Source organism: Dromiciops gliroides, chromosome 2, assembly GCF_019393635.1.
Source record: "Dromiciops gliroides isolate mDroGli1 chromosome 2, mDroGli1.pri, whole genome shotgun sequence".
Taxonomy (NCBI): Eukaryota; Metazoa; Chordata; class Mammalia; order Microbiotheria; family Microbiotheriidae; genus Dromiciops; species Dromiciops gliroides.
Window position 1 is genome coordinate 254,354,965 of NC_057862.1, and position 21,219 is coordinate 254,376,183.

A 21,219-nucleotide genomic window follows, 5' to 3' on the forward strand; every position below is an offset into this window, starting at 1 on the left:
TCCCGCAGCTTTTCCCAGTTCTAACACTAATTGTTGCTCTAATTTTGCATGCCTGGAGGCAATGACCCACCCTCTAGAAGCTTTTAATCCCCTAGCACCTGGAGGCAAAGTGGGGGAAGAGGAATCCAGGCCTGAGTTCAAAATCAAGTCTGATTCAAATTGCTCTGGTCCCTCCCCTCCTCTCCAGACCCCACCCTCTACTCCTCCTATGGCCAAGCCCATTGCTTCCCCTGCCTGGGAAGTCCAGAGATCTGATGCGCATGCTCAACTTTCTCTACCTGCATTTGCAGCTTCAGGCTCAGCCCTTCCCCGGCCTGGCTGTGCTTTTGAGACAATCTTAGAAAACTCTTTAAATTCCAGATATGCTTGTTTTGTTCATAATTTTGCTAACCTGCTTTTGTCTTTAATTAGTAATCTTATAAAGCATTTGTATGGTGAAAAGACTGACAGACAATATAAAGGGGTTAAAGAAGAAAAACTTAAACTGAATAAGAATGACAACCATCAACATAGTTCAAGACTCTGCTTCTTTTGCCATGGAAGGGTATATATTTTAGAGAAATGTAGAAGTAAGCAGCAAGGTATTGATACGAGTGTTGGGGATTTTAGATATCGGAATCAAAAGTGTTCTGAATTCACTCAGAGTATTAATGTCAGTTCAGAGGTTACATAGGATTTCTATGCTATTATATATACATTTTGAAATTAATGGTATGGGTTTATTTTCATAGAGATTTTCATGCTTTTGAGATTGTGTCTTATACTTAGTTTTTAAAACAAGGAGAATATTTGTAAAAGCTTTTTATAGTCATGTGATCAAGTTTATATTTTATAATACTCTTATTGATATTAAGTTCATATTCATTTAGATTTCCTTAGTTTGAATTTCACTGTCTTTTATTGTTCCATTTGTATTTTCTTCTATTCATTTGTCTATCTAATTTTGAAACATGGCAAGATGGTTTTGATTTCATAATACAATGTTAATTCTAGGAGTATTGTGCTCCCATATTCTGAGTTGTTTGTTTTTGTTATTTTTTCTCAACTGATTATTTGATCAAACTCTTTAAAGCATTTCCCTGGCAAATTGGTTGCCATGGCAAGTGTAAATTGATTCTAGAAGTATTATTTTTGATAAGCATATTCCAAAAAAAAAAAAAAAAAGAGGGGAACATTTGTAAAAGTTTTCTTTTTTCAAAAAAAAAAAGTTCTTTGAGATTCTGTTGTGCTTTAACTTGTATTTAAGTATGTTCTGATTTTTCACAAAAGTAATTGTATACTAAGTAAAAAAAAAGGGTATTATTTGAAATTGTTGCATAATTATATATTATATTTTGAGTCAAGATGTATTCACATTTTTTGCAATCATTTATTATCCTCAATTTTAAATCCATATGAGACTTGGATTATGGGAACTTATCATTTAAGACATTAATTGCCTTTATTCTGAGTTATCAGATGCCAGTTGGCCAAGATGCCATCCAATCACAAGAGGAATACATGCAAGAGCAGACACTGAACTGTCACATGAGGGGAGACATGCATGAAGTCAAGGTATGGCCGAGGGAACGGCTTTTGACAAATGTTGAGGTTGGATTCTCTTGGTTTAATATTTTATTCTCTTTTTCCCCACAATATTGTACAGATGGCTGGAAGTATTCATCCCACCCATCTCACTTCTACACCTGGCTTCTATGCTCCCTCCTATATGCCTGATGCCATGGACATCTCAATCCCATGCATCTGATTAAGTCTGACTCAGTTTCTTCCAATATGTTCGGTGGCATGGACATATATTCCATCCACCTATTTTAAGCCTGGCATACTGTATGGGCAGTACATATCGCTCAAGTGTGGGAATGCTCATATCCCATCATTTCTCTGTTCTTTTATGGTAACCCCCATAATTATCTCAGGTGTCATGATAAATACAGTGTTGAATTTGGCCTTGACACCTGTTACCAATTATATTAGATTTTTTAATTTCTCATAATGGCATGAGGATAATTAGGCAGATGATGCAAAAAGTGATGAAACAAAGATAAAAAATTATTTTTAATAATTAATATCGCAGCAATTGTCTTCTCAATTACCCTCCATAAGGGGGGGACTATAGTAATATTATAACTTTAAAGAATGGTTCAATTTTTGTTTTATTATATGTTTCATGTGTAACAACTAAGATTCTGAATTCCCTTAGACATGTTTTTGAGAACTTTCATTGTTTGATTTGATTATTGACAAAGCTATTTTAAAGTTGTGTTAAGCTCAATTTTGTAGGAAATTTTCCTGGCTGATTACCAGCATCCACACATCAACCCCTGAAAAGACTTCCATTCCACGACTACACCTAGAGGACATCTGAGAAAAGACTTTCAGAGACTTTAAATGAACAGTTTTGATTTGTTCTTTTTGTTGGTTTTTTTCTCTTTCTGTTATAATATACACCATCTGTAACATGTATTCTCTGCAGAGGCCCTCCCTTTGCAAGACTAATGTCAAAGCGTCGGTTCATGAGGACAAAAAAAAAATTGCCCCTCTGGACAAAACTTTCCTCTCTTCCTTTTCTATATTGTTGTTCACATATTATTAGTTAGCAATAGTTATCATATTGTTTTTACTGTTCCGTCAAGGAAACATTTTGTTTCTTGAGGAACAACAGGGGGGACTGTAACGATTGGAATAACGCCACCTGCTGGATACTTACTGTAGAGGAGTTCTGCCCATGAAGGGAAGGTCTTTGAGGGCAAGACCAGGAGTCAGGAAGTGACGCGGGCTAGTGGGAGGAGGAAGGAAGAGACTGGCGCTCAGTCTCGCTTTTCTTTCCTCTGGACTCTGGTGGAGAGCGGAGCTAGAAATGTGCTCTCCCTTTAATAGATAGGAATCTAGGCCTTTCTCTCTCTCTTTACCAAATTCTTATTCTCCTTAATAAATGCTTAAAAGTCTAACTCTTGCTAAAGCTTATAATTTATTGGCGACCACTCATTAGATATTTTAGACAGTTTAGCTGGAATTTTAACCCTTAACATCACTTAACCCTCATTGCCCCTCCAAAAATAAATAAATAAATAAATAAATGTATGATGAATTGAAATTTAATATTTCATGGTTACTAGTGCTGTACTTGAGTTTTCTATGTTTGTTATCCCTTGTTCTCATCCTATGACTAACCCACTTCCTTTTCTTGCTCTACATGTATAATGACATCTTTCACGGCACATCATGCACACAAGCCATTGTTAGTAATCCATTACAGATGACAGTACTTACATCCACCCTGTATCTCTCCATTGTTCTTTGAGATTTCTGTGATTTTGATTTTTCCAAGATTGTTGTGTTCCATGGTTTGTGACCATAGAGCATCACTGGGAAGAATAGTAGTGTTAAAAAGATGAGCTTTTGCAGCAGTGAAAAGCTTAGGATCATTAAGAACACTATCTAGTCTTCCAGTGTTGTCTATCCTAATCTTCTTCAATCTTCATTCCCAGCTCACTGCTTGCTTGCAGCATCTATGTGATATCTAGGATTTCATACAATGTACATGGAGAGAAGGTACATGAGATAAGGCTGAAAAATTTTGGGTGGTGTGAGATCATGGAGGACCTTAAAGGCTAGAGAAAGGAGTCTGACCTTCATTTGGTAGGTAATAGGAAGATGCTAATGGTTTTTGAGAAGAGTAGAGTGAGCAGATCTATGGGGCAGAGAAGATTCTTGGCAAAGGTATGAGAGTTTGGAAGGGGGTGAAATTGAGGTTGCAGGACCTTTTAGAAAAATATCCTACTGATCTACATAAGAGTCTGAACTAGAATGGAGACAGTAGAAACAGAAAGAAGGGGAATGGCTATGTGTGAAAGGTACTACCTAGGTAGAACTTAAAAAACTTGTAAATTGGCTGGAAATCCTAAAGTTCCCTATCATCCAGGGAAGCAGCTTCTATTGATATAGGGCAAATCATCTCAACCAATTGCCAACCAACTGACATCTCGAAGGCAAGTAAGCCAGCCTAACTAAAGCAGCAAGGCACTTGGAGGGAGAGACAGAAAGTGTTCTGTGCCGAGAGAATCAAGCCACCACCAGAACCTCGACCACAACCTCCCCCAAGATTCAAATGAAGACAGCCCAGGACACTGAACCCAAGATCCCTTAGGAGTATCACTGTCCCCTAGAAGACTGGTCCTGCTTTTAGCCCAGGCCCTGAAGCCATAAATGAGAGGAGCAATTGTTGTCAAGAAAGGGCCCACCTTCCTCACCACCACCAACAGTTGACCAACTGCCACTGATAGACTGGTAAGCCCAAGAACCCAGAGAGCAGAAACACTCCCTAGACCAACCAGTCCCACTTTCAAGCCCAGCCCCTGAAGTCATCATCCCAGAAAGCAACCCATGTAGAATATGGGACCTGTTATCTACTTCTTTAAGTGCTAAAGTCCCCACCTCCTCAGTAATAACAATTACTTAAGATCCAGAAAAGAAAGTTATCCCCACCAAAGGTTTTGCCACTGTCAAATGGTTCAACATTGTAAATGAATATGAATGAAAATAACATTACAGAAAATAGATGCTTTGCCACCGCACCCATAGATCATTTACAAGTCAAGCCAAGTTAATAAACAATTGATTTACAGATGAAATTTCTTATATGTGTTTTTCTCTCCTTGAAAGAAGGGACTAGGGGGCAGCTAGGTGGCACGGTGGATAGAGCACCAGCCCTGGAGTCAGGAGGACCTGAGCTCAAATCCGGGCTCAGACACTTGACACTTACTAGCTGTGTGACCCTGGGCAAGTCACTTAACCCCAAGCCTCACCAAGAAAGAAAGAAAGAAAGGAAGGAAGGAAGGAAGGAAGGAAGGAAGGAAGGAAGGAAGGAAGGAAGGAAGGAAGGAAGGAAGGAAGGAAGGAAGGAAGGAAGGAAGGAAGGAAGGAAGGAAGGAAGGAAGGAAGGAAGGAAGGAAGGAAGGAAGGAAGGAAGGAAGGAAGGAAGGAAGGAAGGAAGGAAGGAAGGAAGGAAGGAAGGAAGGAAGGAAGGAAGGAAGGAAGGAAGGAAGGAAGGAAGGAAGGAAGGAAGGAAGGAAGGAAGGAAGGAAGGAAGGAAGGAAGGAAGGAAGGAAGGAAGGAAGGAAGGAAGGAAGGAAGGAAGGAAGGAAGGAAGGAAGGAAGGAAGGAAGGAAGGAAGGAAGGAAGGAAGGAAGGAAGGAAGGAAGGAAGGAAGGAAGGAAGGAAGGAAGGAAGGAAGGAAGGAAGGAAGGAAGGAAGGAAGGAAGGAAGGAAGGAAGGAAGGAAGGAAGGAAGGAAGGAAGGAAGGAAGGAAGGAAGGAAGGAAGGAAGGAAGGAAGGAAGGAAGGAAGGAAGGAAGGAAGGAAGGAAGGAAGGAAGGAAGGAAGGAAGGAAGGAAGGAAGGAAGGAAGGAAGGAAGGAAGGAAGGAAGGAAGGAAGGAAGGAAGGAAGGAAGGAAGGAAGGAAGGAAGGAAGGAAGGAAGGAAGGAAGGAAGGAAGGAAGGAAGGAAGGAAGGAAGGAAGGAAGGAAGGAAGGAAGGAAGGAAGGAAGGAAGGAAGGAAGGAAGGAAGGAAGGAAGGAAGGAAGGAAGGAAGGAAGGAAGGAAGGAAGGAAGGAAGGAAGGAAGGAAGGAAGGAAGGAAGGAAGGAAGGAAGGAAGGAAGGAAGGAAGGAAGGAAGGAAGGAAGGAAGGAAGGAAGGAAGGAAGGAAGGAAGGAAGGAAGGAAGGAAGGAAGGAAGGAAGGAAGGAAGGAAGGAAGGAAGGAAGGAAGGAAGGACTATCTGTATCCTCAGTACTTAGCACAACTCTGCACAGAGTAAGGGCTTGATCAATACTTTTTCATTCATTCAAATGAGAAGTGAAAGGGAAGAAAGAGTCCAAGAAAATAAGGTTTTGAATGTAAGAGACTGAAAGAAAGATATTACAATCAGAGTTATAACTTGGAAGTCTTATGCCCTGGGCAAGTGTCTCAAAGCATCTCTTCAGTTGTTGTTGTTTGTCCTTCATTCTGGAAGAGGACCATAACATCAGGGTGATGTCATGACTTGAAGTGAATTGGATTTAAGTGAGGAAGGGCTGTGCAAGGTCATCAACCTTACTCTTTCCTCCAGAACCATCTGGGTCCAGTGGCAAGATAAATATCAGGACACCTGGAGATGGCCCTGGATGTTTAAGGCAATTGTGGTTAAGCGACATATTTCAATTTACAACTCTGGGCTTTTAAGGCATGTTAATAGTGTTTTTTTATTTCAAGCTACTTTTGCACATTTCTCAGTAGTATATATATTTACCTGGCATTATACCAGGCCTGTTGGTAAATGTTGACTTATTCTAAGACATGACAGTCACCAACCAAATGCCCAGAGAATCATTCATCTACCATATGGCTTTTCCCAATGGGCACTGTTTGCTTAATTCTTCCGCAAAAGTTCACAGTGGCTCATTTGCTATGTTCCAGAAATAGACTAGGTTAATTTCAGGGAAAAATTTAAAAGGGCATCCAAAAAGAAAAACAAATTCATTGGCAAGAAAATGTAATTTATATATGATTAGGGTTAGGAGAAAAGGGAAGAGATGATTCATTTGGAGATCAAGCATCAGTGTTAAAAGCATGAGAGTTGAAGATAATTTTAAAATAATAATTTCAAAGCAATAAAACAAAAAACAGCACTAAAAAATCTTGATTTTGGTCTAAGACAAACCAATGGAAAATTTCCAGTCTTACTCTTCCAATTTGACCTATTGGCTCACACAGGGTGGTTCTGGGGTATAGTTTAACCTTTTGATAATGCTTCAGGAGATATGAGAACTGAGAATGAATTATGACTTGCCCTACTAGAAGGATGATTCACATTACTGAGGCACAGATCCACTGAAGTAGAACAGAATGAATATATTTTACTGAGGTTTCAAAAACTAAACCTACTTACCATAGCATTTGAGACCTAATTTTTTTTTGAACATAGATACAATTGTTTGCTATCACCAGGTAGCTCCTAGTTGCTTGTACCAGGGTTATCCTTCATAGAGCTTGTCAACAGGAGTCAGTCATTTGAATTTGAAGACCAAATGTTCTTTGTACCCTCCAGGTACTATAGTTATAGAGTCACATGAAATTTTAGGGCCCTTTGAGATCAACAAATCCAAACCCCTAATTTTGCATATAAGGAAACCAAGGCTCAGAAATACTTTTGCCTCTTTTTGTATCCCCAGTGTTTAGTACAATGCCTGGCACAAAGTCAGTGTTTAATCAGCGCTGATTGACTGATTTGTCCAAGGTTACACAGCTTATCATCTCTTCTCAAAGCTCCCTGTGTATTTGATCATAAATATTTCTGAAATGTCCTTACATAAGCTGGGAAAGTAGCTGATGGCAAAGCTTATTTCCATAAAGTTATTCAATTAAGTACACTTCCTACAGGATTGTAATGTGGGGACAGGGGAGGTTTTTGCCATATTGTAAAAAATAGACTTTCTTGTGACTTTTTGTCTATGTATAATAAAAATCCGACTAATGTGGAATTAACTCTAGAGAAGACCAATTTGAATTATGCGGTGTTTTAAAGTTATTCACAGAGGCTGAATCTCTTTGGTGGACCTGCTTTAATAAAGAAATAAGAATGACTTTGTAATTAACATATTAATTATCTCATGAAAACTGTTCTAATAATTCGATTAACCACATCCCCTACAATCTTCTCCAAAGGCACATAATTACTTTGATATACATAATTAATTTGATTAGTAATTCTTTTCTTCATAGACAATACAAAGGCAAACATCCCAACTCATGTGCAAATTAAGACAAATCCTAAATAAATATGTCCCATACTACTATTAAAATATGCTATTCAATCCTCCCTCTTCCCAGAGTTGTGAATCAATCATATTAATATCACAATTTCCAGAGATCACCATCAATGATTTTTTTTTGGGGGGGTGGGGCAATGAGGGTCAAGTGAAGAAGTGAAGATTTTCTTTTTTTTTTGCCAGCAATGAGGTTTAGGTGACTTGCCCAGGGTCACATAGCTAGTGTCAAGTGTCTGAGGTCAAATTTGAACTCAGATCATCTTGAATCCAGGGCCAGTGCTTTGCAGGGCAATGAGGGTTAAGTGACTTGCCCAGGGTCACGCAGCTAGTTAAGTGGCAAGTGTCTGAGGCTGGATTTGAACTCAGGTACTCCTGAATCCAAGGCCAGTGCTTTATCCACTGTGCCACCTAGCTGCCCCCCCTTCAATGATTTTTAAAAGGAAAATTACTGTATGTATAAAAGTCACTTCTCTTTTATGTAACCAGTCCATTATACTTACTATCCTTTTTCAAGTTACATTTCACTGGCATTAGATAAAACATAATCAACTATTAATTACCCAAGCAAACAGAGTAATATTTTATTTTTGGGTTTTTTTTTTGTGGGGCAATGGGGGTTGACTTGCCCAGGGTCACACAGCTAGTAAGTGTCAAGTGTCTGAGGCCAGCTTTGAACTCAGGTCCTCCTGAATTCAGGGCTGGTGCTTTATCCACTGCGCCACCTAGCTGCCACCTCAGAGTAATATTTTAAAAGGTAAATCACATAAAGATAGAAAGGAAATTACTTATAGAAACTAAAATCTGGTTTTGGATTAGTGAGAATGAAAAATAGGATCATGTGAATGTGCTGGGTAGGATGGGGCTCAGGGAACCAGCTGGGCAGTAACATTCCAAGAGCTGGCCTAGTCAAACTACCTGGTTGACAGCAAAAAGTGGCTCAGCAGCTAACTTGTAGGTTTGCAAAGCCCTCCACCTTGGTATCTCATTTGATCCTCACAATACCCCTGTGAGGTAGGTGCTATTATTACCCCCATAGTCTCCCACCCACCTCTGCAAGGGAGTGAAGGACATTTTCTCAATTTTCTTAGTTTGTTACAATCACATAACATTCAGTTTTGTTTTATTTTTCTGCATACATTGTTTTAAGTCATTGTGTATATTGTTTTCCTGGTTCTACTTACTTTATACTGTATCAATTCATTTAAGTCTTCCCATGTGGATATGCAATCTTCATATTTGTTGGATTTTATGAAATCCATTTAATCATTCTCCAACTAGTAAATATCTACTTTATTTCCAGTTCTGTACTACCACAAAAATAAAAGTTCTGCAGTGAATATTTTGGCATTTATTGTTCTTGTTCAGTAGTGTCTGACTGTTCTTGACCCCATTTGGGGTTTTCTTGGCAGAGATACTGGAGTGGTTTGCCATTTTTTTCTCCAGCTCATTTTGAGGAAACTGAGGCCAACAGGATTAAATGATTTGCCCAGGGTCACACAGCTGGTAAGTGTCTGAGGCCAGATTTGAACTCAGGAAGATTAGTATTACTGACTTTAGGACAGGCATTCTATCCACTGGGCCACCTAGCTATTCTTCCTGACTTTGATCTCCTTGGAGTACATGCCCGGGTATTAGATAGCCTTTTGCAAATTGTGGTTAATTAAATGCTATCAACAGCTCCCATAGTTATACAACACGGAACAAGAGGCACATTATTTCCTACAGAAATTTTTATTGATTTTCCATCTGCTTATATTACTGCTTCATCTAATAAAACATTCACTGATGCAAGTAGATATTTGATATACAGGTGAAATTTGAACTGGAGAGTTCATCCTTTCCAATAGGAAGTAGAGGGAAGAGTTCATCTGATTCTCTTACATTCAGTTGGTTACTTTGCTCAGTTTGGTGAGAAGAGGCATCCTGATATGATTGAGTGATAGATATGGAGTTGGAAAGTTGAGTTCAGTTGGCATCTAAAACAAATCAGTTGCGTGATCATGGGCAAGTCATTTAACCTCTCTGAGACTCAGTGTCTTAATGTGTCCAATGGAGTTATAGTACCTACTTTACAAAGTTGTAATAGGGCTATGTAGTGTTCCATAAAGGGTGTCCCAGAAGTCTTAGTGCAGTTTAAAACTTTAATAGCTTTTGGGACACCCTAAAAAATTAAAGCCCTGTGTAATCGTCAGTTGTTTTTATTTGGTTCATGCCTGCCAAGAATCGGCTTGCTCATTCTCCCATATATGGCATTCTGCCTGAAGGCCACCTCACCACTCACAAAATCCAAAGCTTCTTTTTTTTTTTTTTTTAAATGAGGCAATTGGTGTTAAGTGACTTTCCCAGGGTCACACAGCTAGTAAGTGTCAAGTGTCTGAGGCCGGATTTGAACTCAGGTCCTCCTGAATCCAGGGCCGGTGCTCTATCCACTATGCTACCTAGCTGCCCCCAAAGCTGCTTTTTGGAGAAGAAAGAGAAATTTGTGTCTTACAAAAACCATGATCAGATAGTACACTGCCAGTGGTGTACTGTTAAAAAAAATGGTTGGGGGGCAGTTAGGTCGCACAGTGAATAAAGCACTGACCCTGGATTCAGGAGGACCTAAGTTCAAATCCAGCTTCAGACACTTTATACTTACTAGTTGTGTGACCCTCAACAAGTTGCTTAACTCTCATTGCCCCACCCCAAAAAAAAAAATGGTTAGGAAGTTGCAGAGTAACCACTAATCAGCATGTTTTTCTTTCACATTTATTGAGGAAGAATTTCCCCTGAAAACTGTTTGTAAATGATCCACACACCTCTGTCTGAAGAGTCTTGTTTTTCACCAACAGGCCTGCATAGTCAGTATGGACTGGATCAGCTCCCCTTTTGAAGTACAGCATAGGGTTTGGAGAGGAAACTGCTTCAAGGGGCGGGTCAAAAGGAGACTGAAAAGAAAAATTGAACCCTAAGTATTTGAGCCTTTAACACCAGCCTTATGGACTGAACTAAAAACTGACCATCCCATCACAGTAACTCAAATAGGAAATAAGTAACATCGATGTTCTTCCCTGCTGACCTGACACACGTTATTAATGGTCCCAAAAGAACAGTCCTACCTGATATCAATTAGCATCTTAACCTTCTTTCTGAGAAACAAGACTGAACATTTGTCTTGTGTGTACATAGTTACACATTAGAATGTGAGCTCCTTGAGGAGAGGGAAAGTCCTTTGCCTTTCTTGGAATCCCCCATGTCTAGCATAGTGACTGACACAAAGCGCTTAATAAGTGTCGGGTGACTTAACTCGACCTTTATACCAGTGAATGTGCCTACCTAAATAGATCTCTGGGATACAAGATCTATGAAAATTTATATAAAAAACCTAAGGAAAATGTATCTAACATCTGATAAAAGTTTTACAATGACTTTAAGCCACACTGGATTATCTATAGAAGAATTCTTTTTATTTTGGTTACTAGGCAGATACCATTTAATTCCACAGGATCATAGAATTTGAAACTGGAGAGGACTTTAGGGGAGAAAATGAGAGAAAACTGAGGCCCAGCAACATAACATGGCTTGCTCGTTTTGTTCAACTCCACCTAATTTAATTGGTTATCTTCATCATCATCATTATCTCTTATGAGCTACAATTTGGTATTTTGTCTGCTAACTTGCCAAGACCTATTTTTCCTTTATTACAAGAGCTCCCCCTAATGTCAAACAAGAGGAAGAACAATTTCTAAACTGTCAGTTAAATTAACTTTTTGTTGAAAGTTTATGAAACTAAAAAAAAATTATAAAAGTAAAATACAAGAAAAAAATTCTACTATCATTCAAACAACCATCAAATGAAGATGAACTGATCACATGAAACTTGATGAAATAGAAATTTCAAACTCCAAAATATATTTCCCTAAAGTTATGTTTTCAAGCTTTTAGGTCTATTAAAGCCTAATAAAATTGTAATGACCAATATTAGTACTAGAGAACAGATAATCAAATATTACTCTCAGAGAGGTAGAGCATCATAAAAGCAGAGTATAGACTGTATTATCATATTAGGTTGCAGTTATGGTTGATTTTCCTTAAATTGTTTTGTTTGTTACAAAAGGAGGGTTCAAAAGAAGTAGGGTTTTGGGGCGGCTAGGTGGCGCAGTGGATAGAGCACCTGCCCTGGAGTCAGGAGGACCTGAGTTCAAATCCGGCCTCAGACACTTAACACTTACTAGCTGTGTGACCCTGGGCAAGTCACTTAACCCCAACTGCCTCACTAAAAAAACAAAAACAAAACAAAACAAAAGAAGTAGGGTTATATCAAGAGGAAATTACCTTTATGCAAAAAGCAAAAGGCAACAATAATGTTTCTTTAAAGTTAAGGATATGGACAATGTTCAAAGGGCTGATCTCAATCTCCAGGAGCTGAAAGACCACAAAGAGATGAAATGTAAACAATTTCAACGTTCCCAGTAAAATGTTCCAAAAGTGGTATTAAAGTTTTAAATATATATGTGTATACACACACATCTTCTAGTTAGATCATGGCTCAAGAGTCAGAGAATACGTTTCAAAAAAGAGTGAAGGAGGGGCAGCTAGGTGGCACAGTGGATAAAGCACCGGCCCTGGATTCAGGAGGACCTGAGTTCAAATCTGGCTTCAGACACTTGACACTTACTAGCTGTGTGACCTGGGCAAATCACTTAACCCCAATTGCCTCACCAAAAAAAAAAAAAAAAGAGTGAAGGAAGAGGAAGAAAAAGATGAAGAGGAGGAAGAGAAGGAAGAAGGAAGAAAAGGAGGAGGAGAAGAATTAGAAGGAGGAAGAGAAGGAGGAGGAAGGAGGAAGAGAAGGAAAAAAGAGAAGGAAGAGAAAGAGAAAGGAAGGAAGGAAAGAAAGAGAGAGAGGGGAGGAGGGAGGAAGAAAGAAAGAAAGAAGGAAAGAAAGAAGGAAGGAAGGAAGGAAGACCTGATGCCATAGGTAAGGGACTAGCCATTGTGGAAGCAATGTGACAGATTAAATAAACTGTCATTCCCCTACCTGGTAGTATAATTTCAGTAGAAATCATTATTTACAGAGTAAAATACCCAGTTAGGAATTCTCAAATCCAGAACTTCCTTTTTCCTAGACCAAATCTAGGAATGAAGCCAATACTTTAATTCCTGCTTACCTTAAAAGAAAACTTCCATTAACTCTTTTTTGTTGTTGTTTCTTTGGGTTTCGGTTTTGGTTTTTTGTTTTTGTGGGGCAGTGAGGATTAAGTGATTTGCCCAAGGTCACAGAGCTAGTAAGTGTCAAGTATCTGAGGCTGGATTTGTCTTTTGTCTCCTGAGTGTTCTCTGCTCATCGGTTTTATCTGGGCAGTTAGAATTTGGAACCCACATTATAGAGCCATCAACTAGGCACACTGGCAGCACAATTGAGACTATCATGGAAGTTTTATTCTAAAGTATGAAAAAATTTTCAGACCAAGCACATTTCAGTCCTGAGTTACTAACTCCTCTTGCTTCTCAATGTGTTCTGATTAGAGATGCTGAAATGAAAAACAACGATAAGGAAAATGAACTACTCTAATAGAACATTTCACAAAGACAGATTATTTGAAAAAATATAGAGAAATTAAGTATGGATCCCAAATGATCTCAACAACAATACCTCAGAACTATTTTTCAGAGGTCTTGCGGAAATATTAATTATTTGCTTTTTTTAGTGCCTTTAGTTCAAAATTTAACTAAGGCAGAGAAATGAGTTAGAGACTGAATAAGAATTTGAAATAGTTGGAATAAGCAAAGTGTGCCTTTTATGTATAAAGTCTATAACTTAGAGAAGGTGAAGTAGTGAGAGTCTTATAGGTGAATCTTTCTGTTCAGGCCAAGTTATAGGAGGAACTATACATCTTAACAGAGTTGTCTTTTATTTTCCTATGATCTGTGTGCTGATCCCTCCTGATTGGCTGAGAGAATGCCAAACTACAACACCTGCCTGAGGAGAGGCAGAATTTCTGCAGCCAGGAAGAGGCAACCAGGAGAAGTAAATTTGGGCTTTTTGAATGACAGAAAGATCTCTCTGGAGCCACAGACATGTGGAGGCTGGCCCCTGACTTCTAGTACCTGCAGTCCTAGAGATTGCTAAAGTGAGTCCCCCGAGAGGAGATATAATGTAAAGATGTGACGTGATTAGGTGGACACACAGACATTGTGATATACTGTAATGAATTGAATGCTGGATTTGGAATCTGAGAGACTATAAAATGAGGGGATTAGATTCAATGACCTCTAAATCTTCAATAAGACTTAAGTGGAATGTTTAATCAAATATGAACATGAAACTCTGGAGGGACGGCTAGTATATTGGATTATAGAACTTTTTTGCTCAATGACCTCCTATAATCCTACAGATTATAGAAAGAAGGTCTAATCTTAGTTTCAGAGAACTGATAGCAAAACACATTGCACCATGGTATAAGACCACAGGTCCATATTTTTGAAAATGCTGTCAGCCATGGTTCCTGAACTGGTTTGTTTTAGTTACCACCACTCCCACCCCCACCCCAACTCCCACCCCACCTTCACCTTTACTGTGAAAGAGGATTCTGGTAGGTGTACATAATAGAAATTGCAATGTTGTTTTTAAAAGAATCAATACGGGCAGCTAGGTGGCTCAGTGGATAAAGCACCAGCCCTGGATTCAGGAGTACCTGAGTTTAAATCCTGCCTCAGACACTTGATACTTACTAGCTGCGTGACCCTGGGCAAGTCACTTAACTGCGATTGCCCCGCAAAAAAAAAAAAAAAGCATCAATAAAGACTTTTAAATAAACAAGTACAGGATGATGGAGGAGTCATAGCTAGAAAGGAAAAATTTGAAGATTCAGGAGTACCTGAGTTTAAATCCTGCCTCAGACACTTGATACTTACTAGCTGCGTGACCCTGGGCAAGTCACTTAACTGCGATTGCCCCGCAAAAAAAAAAAAAAAGCATCAATAAAGACTTTTAAATAAACAAGTACAGGATGATGGAGGAGTCATAGCTAGAAAGGAAAAATTTGAAGATTTTTAATGTATTACAAGTAAATATGACATAGCAGGGAAAAACACTTCTTTCTTAGTCTTACTCTTTCCTTTTCAATGACTTTCCTATATAAAGGAACCCAGGGACTCTTACTCAGATAGAAGGTCTGATGAGCTAGTTTTTATTAAGGTGTTTTACATCTTCCAAGAGCATTTGCACTTTAATTAAAAACAAACAAACAACAACAACAACAAAACACAAAAAACCCTCCAGCCCTTTATGCAAGTTTGAGGGCAATACTTACTCTAAAAGGCTTGATCTTTTTTTTTTTTTTGACCTTCTGTTACTAAAGATTCTGGATGATAGGAAATATTGCTAGTATCCCTTTACTTGTTCCACTTATACAATTGCCTAACTCTATCTATGTGTAAGTATCCTGGTTGTTCAGCTACCATTACTTCAGGAGAAATAATAAAATAATCCATAAAAATTTCATTTTAATTTGCTTTAACTTTTAACCATTATCACCTTTAGTGGAATTAGGGTAGATAGGAAAGGAGGTAAAAGGGTATCTGAAAATCAAGCAATCGGTCCTCTTGAGGTACTCACTGATCTAGAAATGACATCATTGTGTTTGTGTAACAAAAGATTACTTGAGTTGGAATTAACTGAGGTCTGAGCAGTGAATGATGAAAAAAGCAGAAATATGGCATGTGCATCATGTTTCTGAGGGAAAGAAATGAGGAAATAGTAAAGAAAAATTGGATTAGATAGATACCAACTATCAATTGGCACTTTCAGTCTTCTGTTGGTGAGTCAGGGCCTGGCTACTGAGAGGCCTCTGGCTGATAGTGAGAGGGAAAAATAATATGCAATTTACCCTTCTTAGAGATCACTGTTTTGTGGACAAAGAAAACAGTCATACAGTAGCAGAACTAGCTCCTAAGTCTCCTAAGACTAAGACTGGTTAGTACTCTTTCCACAATACAATGCTGTCTCTATGGATTTTATTTTTGGTAGAGTCTTTTAGTTTTGTATACAATGCTGTCTCTAAATGAAGAAACATCCAAAAATATTGAGTTAGCAAGGAACTCAGAGGGTATTAAATGTATACTTGCATAGATTTCCAGTGATAAGAGAGCTCACTACCTCAAAGGTAGCCTATTCTTCTTTTGAAAGTTCTAATTGTCAAAAAGATTCTCTTTATATTGAGTAAAAACATGCCTCCTTGTAGCTTCCTAATTTTTCCCTTTGACACTAAGTAGAATACCAATTCCAGATGACAACCCTTTAAATATCTGAACTAGCCAAAAATATTTTTCTTAATTATCTCTTCTCGGGGTTTTTTTGTTTTTTGGTTTTTTTTGCAGGACAATGAAAGTTAAGTTACTTGCCCAGGGTTACACAGCTAGTAAGTGTTAGGTGTCTGAGGCCGGATTTGAACTCAGGTCCTCCTGAAGCCAGGGTAGGTGTTTTATCCACTGTGCCACCTAGCTGCCCCACTAAATTATCTCTTCTCCAAACAAACAATCAAAGTCACACAAAAGGTTAGTAACAGTACCAGGACTTAAACCTCAATCTTCTTGAATCCTAATCCAATTCTTTTTAAAGGTGGAGAGAATAAAATCTGTATATTATCTCTTCCTAGTGACTTGGATTAATACTGGGTATTATTTCTTCTGGCATAATCCTAGATTAAATAATAGAACTAGAACATTTTAAGTTGTCTTATTTTTTAAAATGCACACATGCATACAGTATCTCTGATTAACTGGTAAGTAGGATTGTCACTGACCCTACCCTCAATAGAGTGAGGAATAGAGTTAACATTTTCAGACTTTTCATTCCCTTTTCCCTTGCCTCTTGTCCTACAGGATATTTCGTTACTGAATTCTAGGCCATTCTGTTCAGAATATGAGCCATGAAATATATTGATGAGGTGAATGAGTCAATATTAACTGGTTACTTTTTCTAGAGTTAGAGGCAACCATAAAATGCATCATAAGTACTGAAACAAAATTAACCCCGCTTTACTTTTCATTGGAAGAAAATATTTCCTTGTTAATTGCTTCAGAGATTCTAGCAATGAAGCCAAGGATTATATAGGGGTGAGGATTCCAAGACTCTTAACTCTAGTGACTTTTACTAGTAAGTGTAAAGAAAAGGAGCTTCATCAGATAAGGAGAGATGGATAGCCAACAGGACATTTTTTCTTTTTCAATGAAAAAATGAGCTAAAATCCCAACGAAGTTTGCAGAAAACAATTGTACAATATTTTATTTTGTAAGGGTGTGGAAAGTAAGTGGAAAAAAAAATGTCAGAGTACCTGACCCACCACTGCACTGTTTTTCCGGGATGTGTGGGATGATGGATGCCTGACTTTGGGGACCATGGTCTCGTGTTGCCCTTTGCTTCGGCCAGCAACAGACTTTCCTGAATCTGATTGGCTTAAAAACTGGTGAGGATCTGCCATGCCAGCAGTAGCAGATGCACGAGATGGATTTCCTGGTGATACAGCTGGTTCTGCGAAGGAGCCAATATATATGTCAGTGATGATGAGGCCACAAGGTCTAGAGTCAACAACAATGTCTTCAGAGAGGTTCCACTGCAATCTCTTTCTTACTATTTAGCAACTTCTCATAGGAGCTGTCCCAGTTGAACTGTGCTACCTGTGCTGCTTGGAGCCAAGAAGGTAGGCTTTGTTTCTAAAGAGATCATCAAAACACCATGTTTAGATCATAATTGTTGCAGTAACTTGTGTTTATATACACATTATATATATATATACACACACACATATATACATATATATGTATATATTTACATATATATGATGTCACCAATTCAACCATGTATAAAAATATATAATATAAATAATACAATCTTTATATATATGCATTATTATATTAACCTAGACAATTGGGTTATAGGCATTGATTGTTATTCATCCTTCATTCTTAAATAGGAACAGGGACATCAAGAGGGTGATGCTTTGACTTACAAATGCATTGGATTTAAGTGAGGCAGGGCTGTGCAAAGTAATTAGCCTCCTACTCTCCCCCAGAGTCATCAGAGTCCAGTGGCGAGACATAGGTCAGGATGACTGGTGATGGCCCCAGATACAGTGGGAGACCATGGCTTTTTTAAGCTAAAGCCTTTCCCAGGTCTCAGTTTATCTGAGGCAACACCCTTTCAGTAATTAAGGCTAGGTAAGGATTGAGGCGAAAGATGGACTTCTTTATCTTCACAAAAGAATCTGTCTGGGAGGGGAAGATGCTCAGAATTTCTGGCCAGAACAGAAGATGCCTATAGGGTAGGCCTATATAGCTAAAACAAGTGATACCTGAAAGGAACAACATCAGTCATTTATATCTTTGCTATAATCAATCAGTTCCTGAGAACAAAATCTTGCCAGTCATGTAAAATTTCCTGGATGAGAAGGGAGAAACACATAATTCAGTCTGGGGATTATATAATCCAAACTGGGAGGGCAGACTTGGTTGTGAAACATAATGACAATCCCTAAACTAGTAGAGAGCAACTGGTCATCACCTCCAAAAAGAAGGAAAGTTACAAAGAAATGTAAGTAGGGGGAAGGGGTAGAAGGAAAAAGTTTCCTGGAGACAAACTTTACCTTCTTCACAATTTAGCATAGGATCATTCCTGTTTAAAATGTAAGCATGCTATAGAAAACTGAGTCAAATTTATTAAAATGAGAGCCATTCCCCAATTGATAAATGATAAAATATATGAAGTTTTCAGATGAAATAATCAAAGCAATCTATAGCCATAAGAAAAAAAATGCCCTATTGATTAGAGAGATGCAAGTCAAAACAATTCTGGGGTACTGCATACCTATTGGATTGGATAATAGGATAGCAGAGGAAAATGACAAATGATCTAGGGATATGGGGAAAATTAGATATTAATGCATTGTTGGTGGAGTTGTGAACTGATTCAACCATTCTATAGAGCAATTTGGAACTATGTCCAAAGGGCTATAAAGCCATGCATACTCTTTGATTTAGCAATACCACTACTAGGTTGGTATCCAAAAAGAGATAAAAAATAAAAAGGAAAAGGATCTATATGTACAAAAAGTATTTATAATAGCTCTTTTCTGATGGCAGAGAATTTGAAATTGAAAGGATGCCCATCAGTTGGGGAATGGTTGAACAAATTGTAGTATGTGATTATGATAGAACGCTATTGTGCTATAAAAAATGATGAGCAGGATGGTCTCAGAAAAACCTGGAGAGACTTACATGAGTTGGTGCAAAGTGAAATATACTGTGTAAAAAGTAACAGCAATATTGTAAGATGATCAGCTGTGAATGACTTGGCTATTCTCAGCAATACAATGATCCAAGACAACTCTGAAGGACTTATGATGAAAAATGCTATCCATCCCCAGAGAAAGAACTGGTGGTGTCTGAATACAGATTGAAGCATATTTTTGTAACTTTATTTTTCTTGAGGGTTTTTTTTTTTTGGTCTGTTTTCTTTCACAACCTAACATGAAAATGTTTTGCATGACTAAAAATATATAACTTATATTGAATTGCTTGCCTCCTTAAAGTGGGATGAAGGGTGGGAAGAAAGAAAGGAAAAGAATTTGGAATATAATGTTTTTTAAATGGATGTTAAAAATTTGTTTTTACACGTAATTGGGGAAAAATAGAATTCTAAATAAATTTTAAAACATAAAATGTATACATGCTGTGGGTACCCATGTATATTTCATTATAAAATTGTTCTAGTTGGGGCATTTCATTATAACTCTGGAGGGGACTTTGTCCTGGCCTCTTTGGACTGGTCCCAAGAAAGATTATTTGCTCTAAGTGTTCCTCAAAGTCACTATCCTAGATTAAGGCAAAATGGCGAAGTATTTACAGTTGTGTTTCTTTAATGGGACTGACCTCAAGTAGAGCAAAATAGTAGATTAAACAGGCAAGGTATCCCTGGGAAATTTGATGCTGTAACTAAACAATGTATGTTTTGGGTGTCCTCTCATTTCTTTTTTAGCATTCTCCCCTGGGGTATCCAGTGCCCCAGAATACCCCCAACCCTCATTGTCAGACCCCATTTTGTCCTACCATCTCCAAAACACCTCTCTTCCAACCTTTTCTTAAAGCCTTGCTCAGTCCCAAAGGTTCTAACAAATCCCTGATGTATTCTAGAGAAATGCTAGACGAATTTGTTCCATTATGCTAATGACCATTAATGTAATACTGTTCTCAGCCTAAGGAATTTTCATGATAGGGATGATTCTAGTATGATATAATGAGTGAAAGGTAAGAGTAAGGTGAAAGACTGAGACATTTGGGGTCTTCTGGTGCCTGTCCCTCAAATACTAATGACTTGGGGCAGCTAGGTTGGTGTAGTGGATAGAGCACTGGCCTTGGATTCAGGAGGACCTGAGTTCAAATCCGGCCTCAGACACTTAACACTTACTAGCTGTGTGACCCTGGGCAAGTCACTTAACCCCAATTGCCTCACCAAAGGAAAAAAATACTAATGACTTATTCTTTTTTTTTTTTAATTTTGTGGGGCAATGGGGGTTAAGTGACTTGCCCAAGGTCACACAGCTAGTAAGTGTCAAGTGTCTAAGGTCGGATTTGAACTCAGGTACTCCTGAATCCAGGGCCGGTGCTTTATCCACTGCGCCATCTAGCTGCCCCTACCAATGACTTATTAATAATACCTTTCTACTGGTTAATCTTTTGCTGTTCACAAAATTCCTTCAAAGATATTTCATCTTGTCTAATTTGATCCTCATCATAATTCTATGAAGTAGAGAGGGAAGCTATTATTACCCACACACATACACACTTTTCAGCTGAGGAAACTGAGGCTCAAAAGTTGTAACATTCTCCAAGGTTATATATCATGCAGACACCTTCCTACTCTGACTGCTTAGGCCTGACCTACACACAAATGGAGACATATTCTTTGAGGAAACTCTTTTTCATTTTTCTATGTTCCCATTTTACAAATCTTTTGTGCTCCAAAGGCAAACTTTTCTTAATGAGAGTTTCATTGATTTTGCTTCTTTTTTTTTTTTTTTTTGTGAGGCAATTGGGGTTAAGTGACTTGCCCAGGGTCACACAGCTAGTTAAATGTTAAGTGTCTAAGGCCGGATTTGAACTCAGGTACTCCTGACTCCAGGGCCGGTGCTCTATCCACTGTGCCACCTAGCTGCCCCGATTTTGCTTCTGATAAAAAACCCAGGCATGGATGTATTAAGTCCCCTTAAATATGTTGAATATATCAGAAAAGTCTCAATATAACTCAGTTGTCCCATATGGCAGGTTTTAGTCCTATCTCCAAAACCTTGAGCCATAAAGTGGGCCCCAAATATTAACTGAACAGTTTGGGGTGCCTTTGAAGTATAATATATACAATTCAGTAGTGTGACTCACCA

General features: G+C 38.4%; 1 protein-coding gene across 1 annotated transcript in view; it reads right to left on the bottom strand.

Moving 5' to 3' along the window:
• Positions 1-17,268, bottom strand: part of LOC122739854 (coiled-coil domain-containing protein 170-like) — a 53,570-nt gene extending 36,302 nt beyond the window's left edge. Inside the window, exons 1-2 of the mRNA XM_043981566.1 lie at positions 17,122-17,268; positions 10,603-10,731 (exon numbers count right to left, since the gene is read on the bottom strand). Coding sequence (XP_043837501.1) covers positions 10,603-10,731; positions 17,122-17,268 — 276 coding nt within the window. The remainder of the gene's footprint in view (positions 1-10,602; positions 10,732-17,121) is intronic.
• Positions 17,269-21,219: the final 3,951 nt, after the last annotated feature.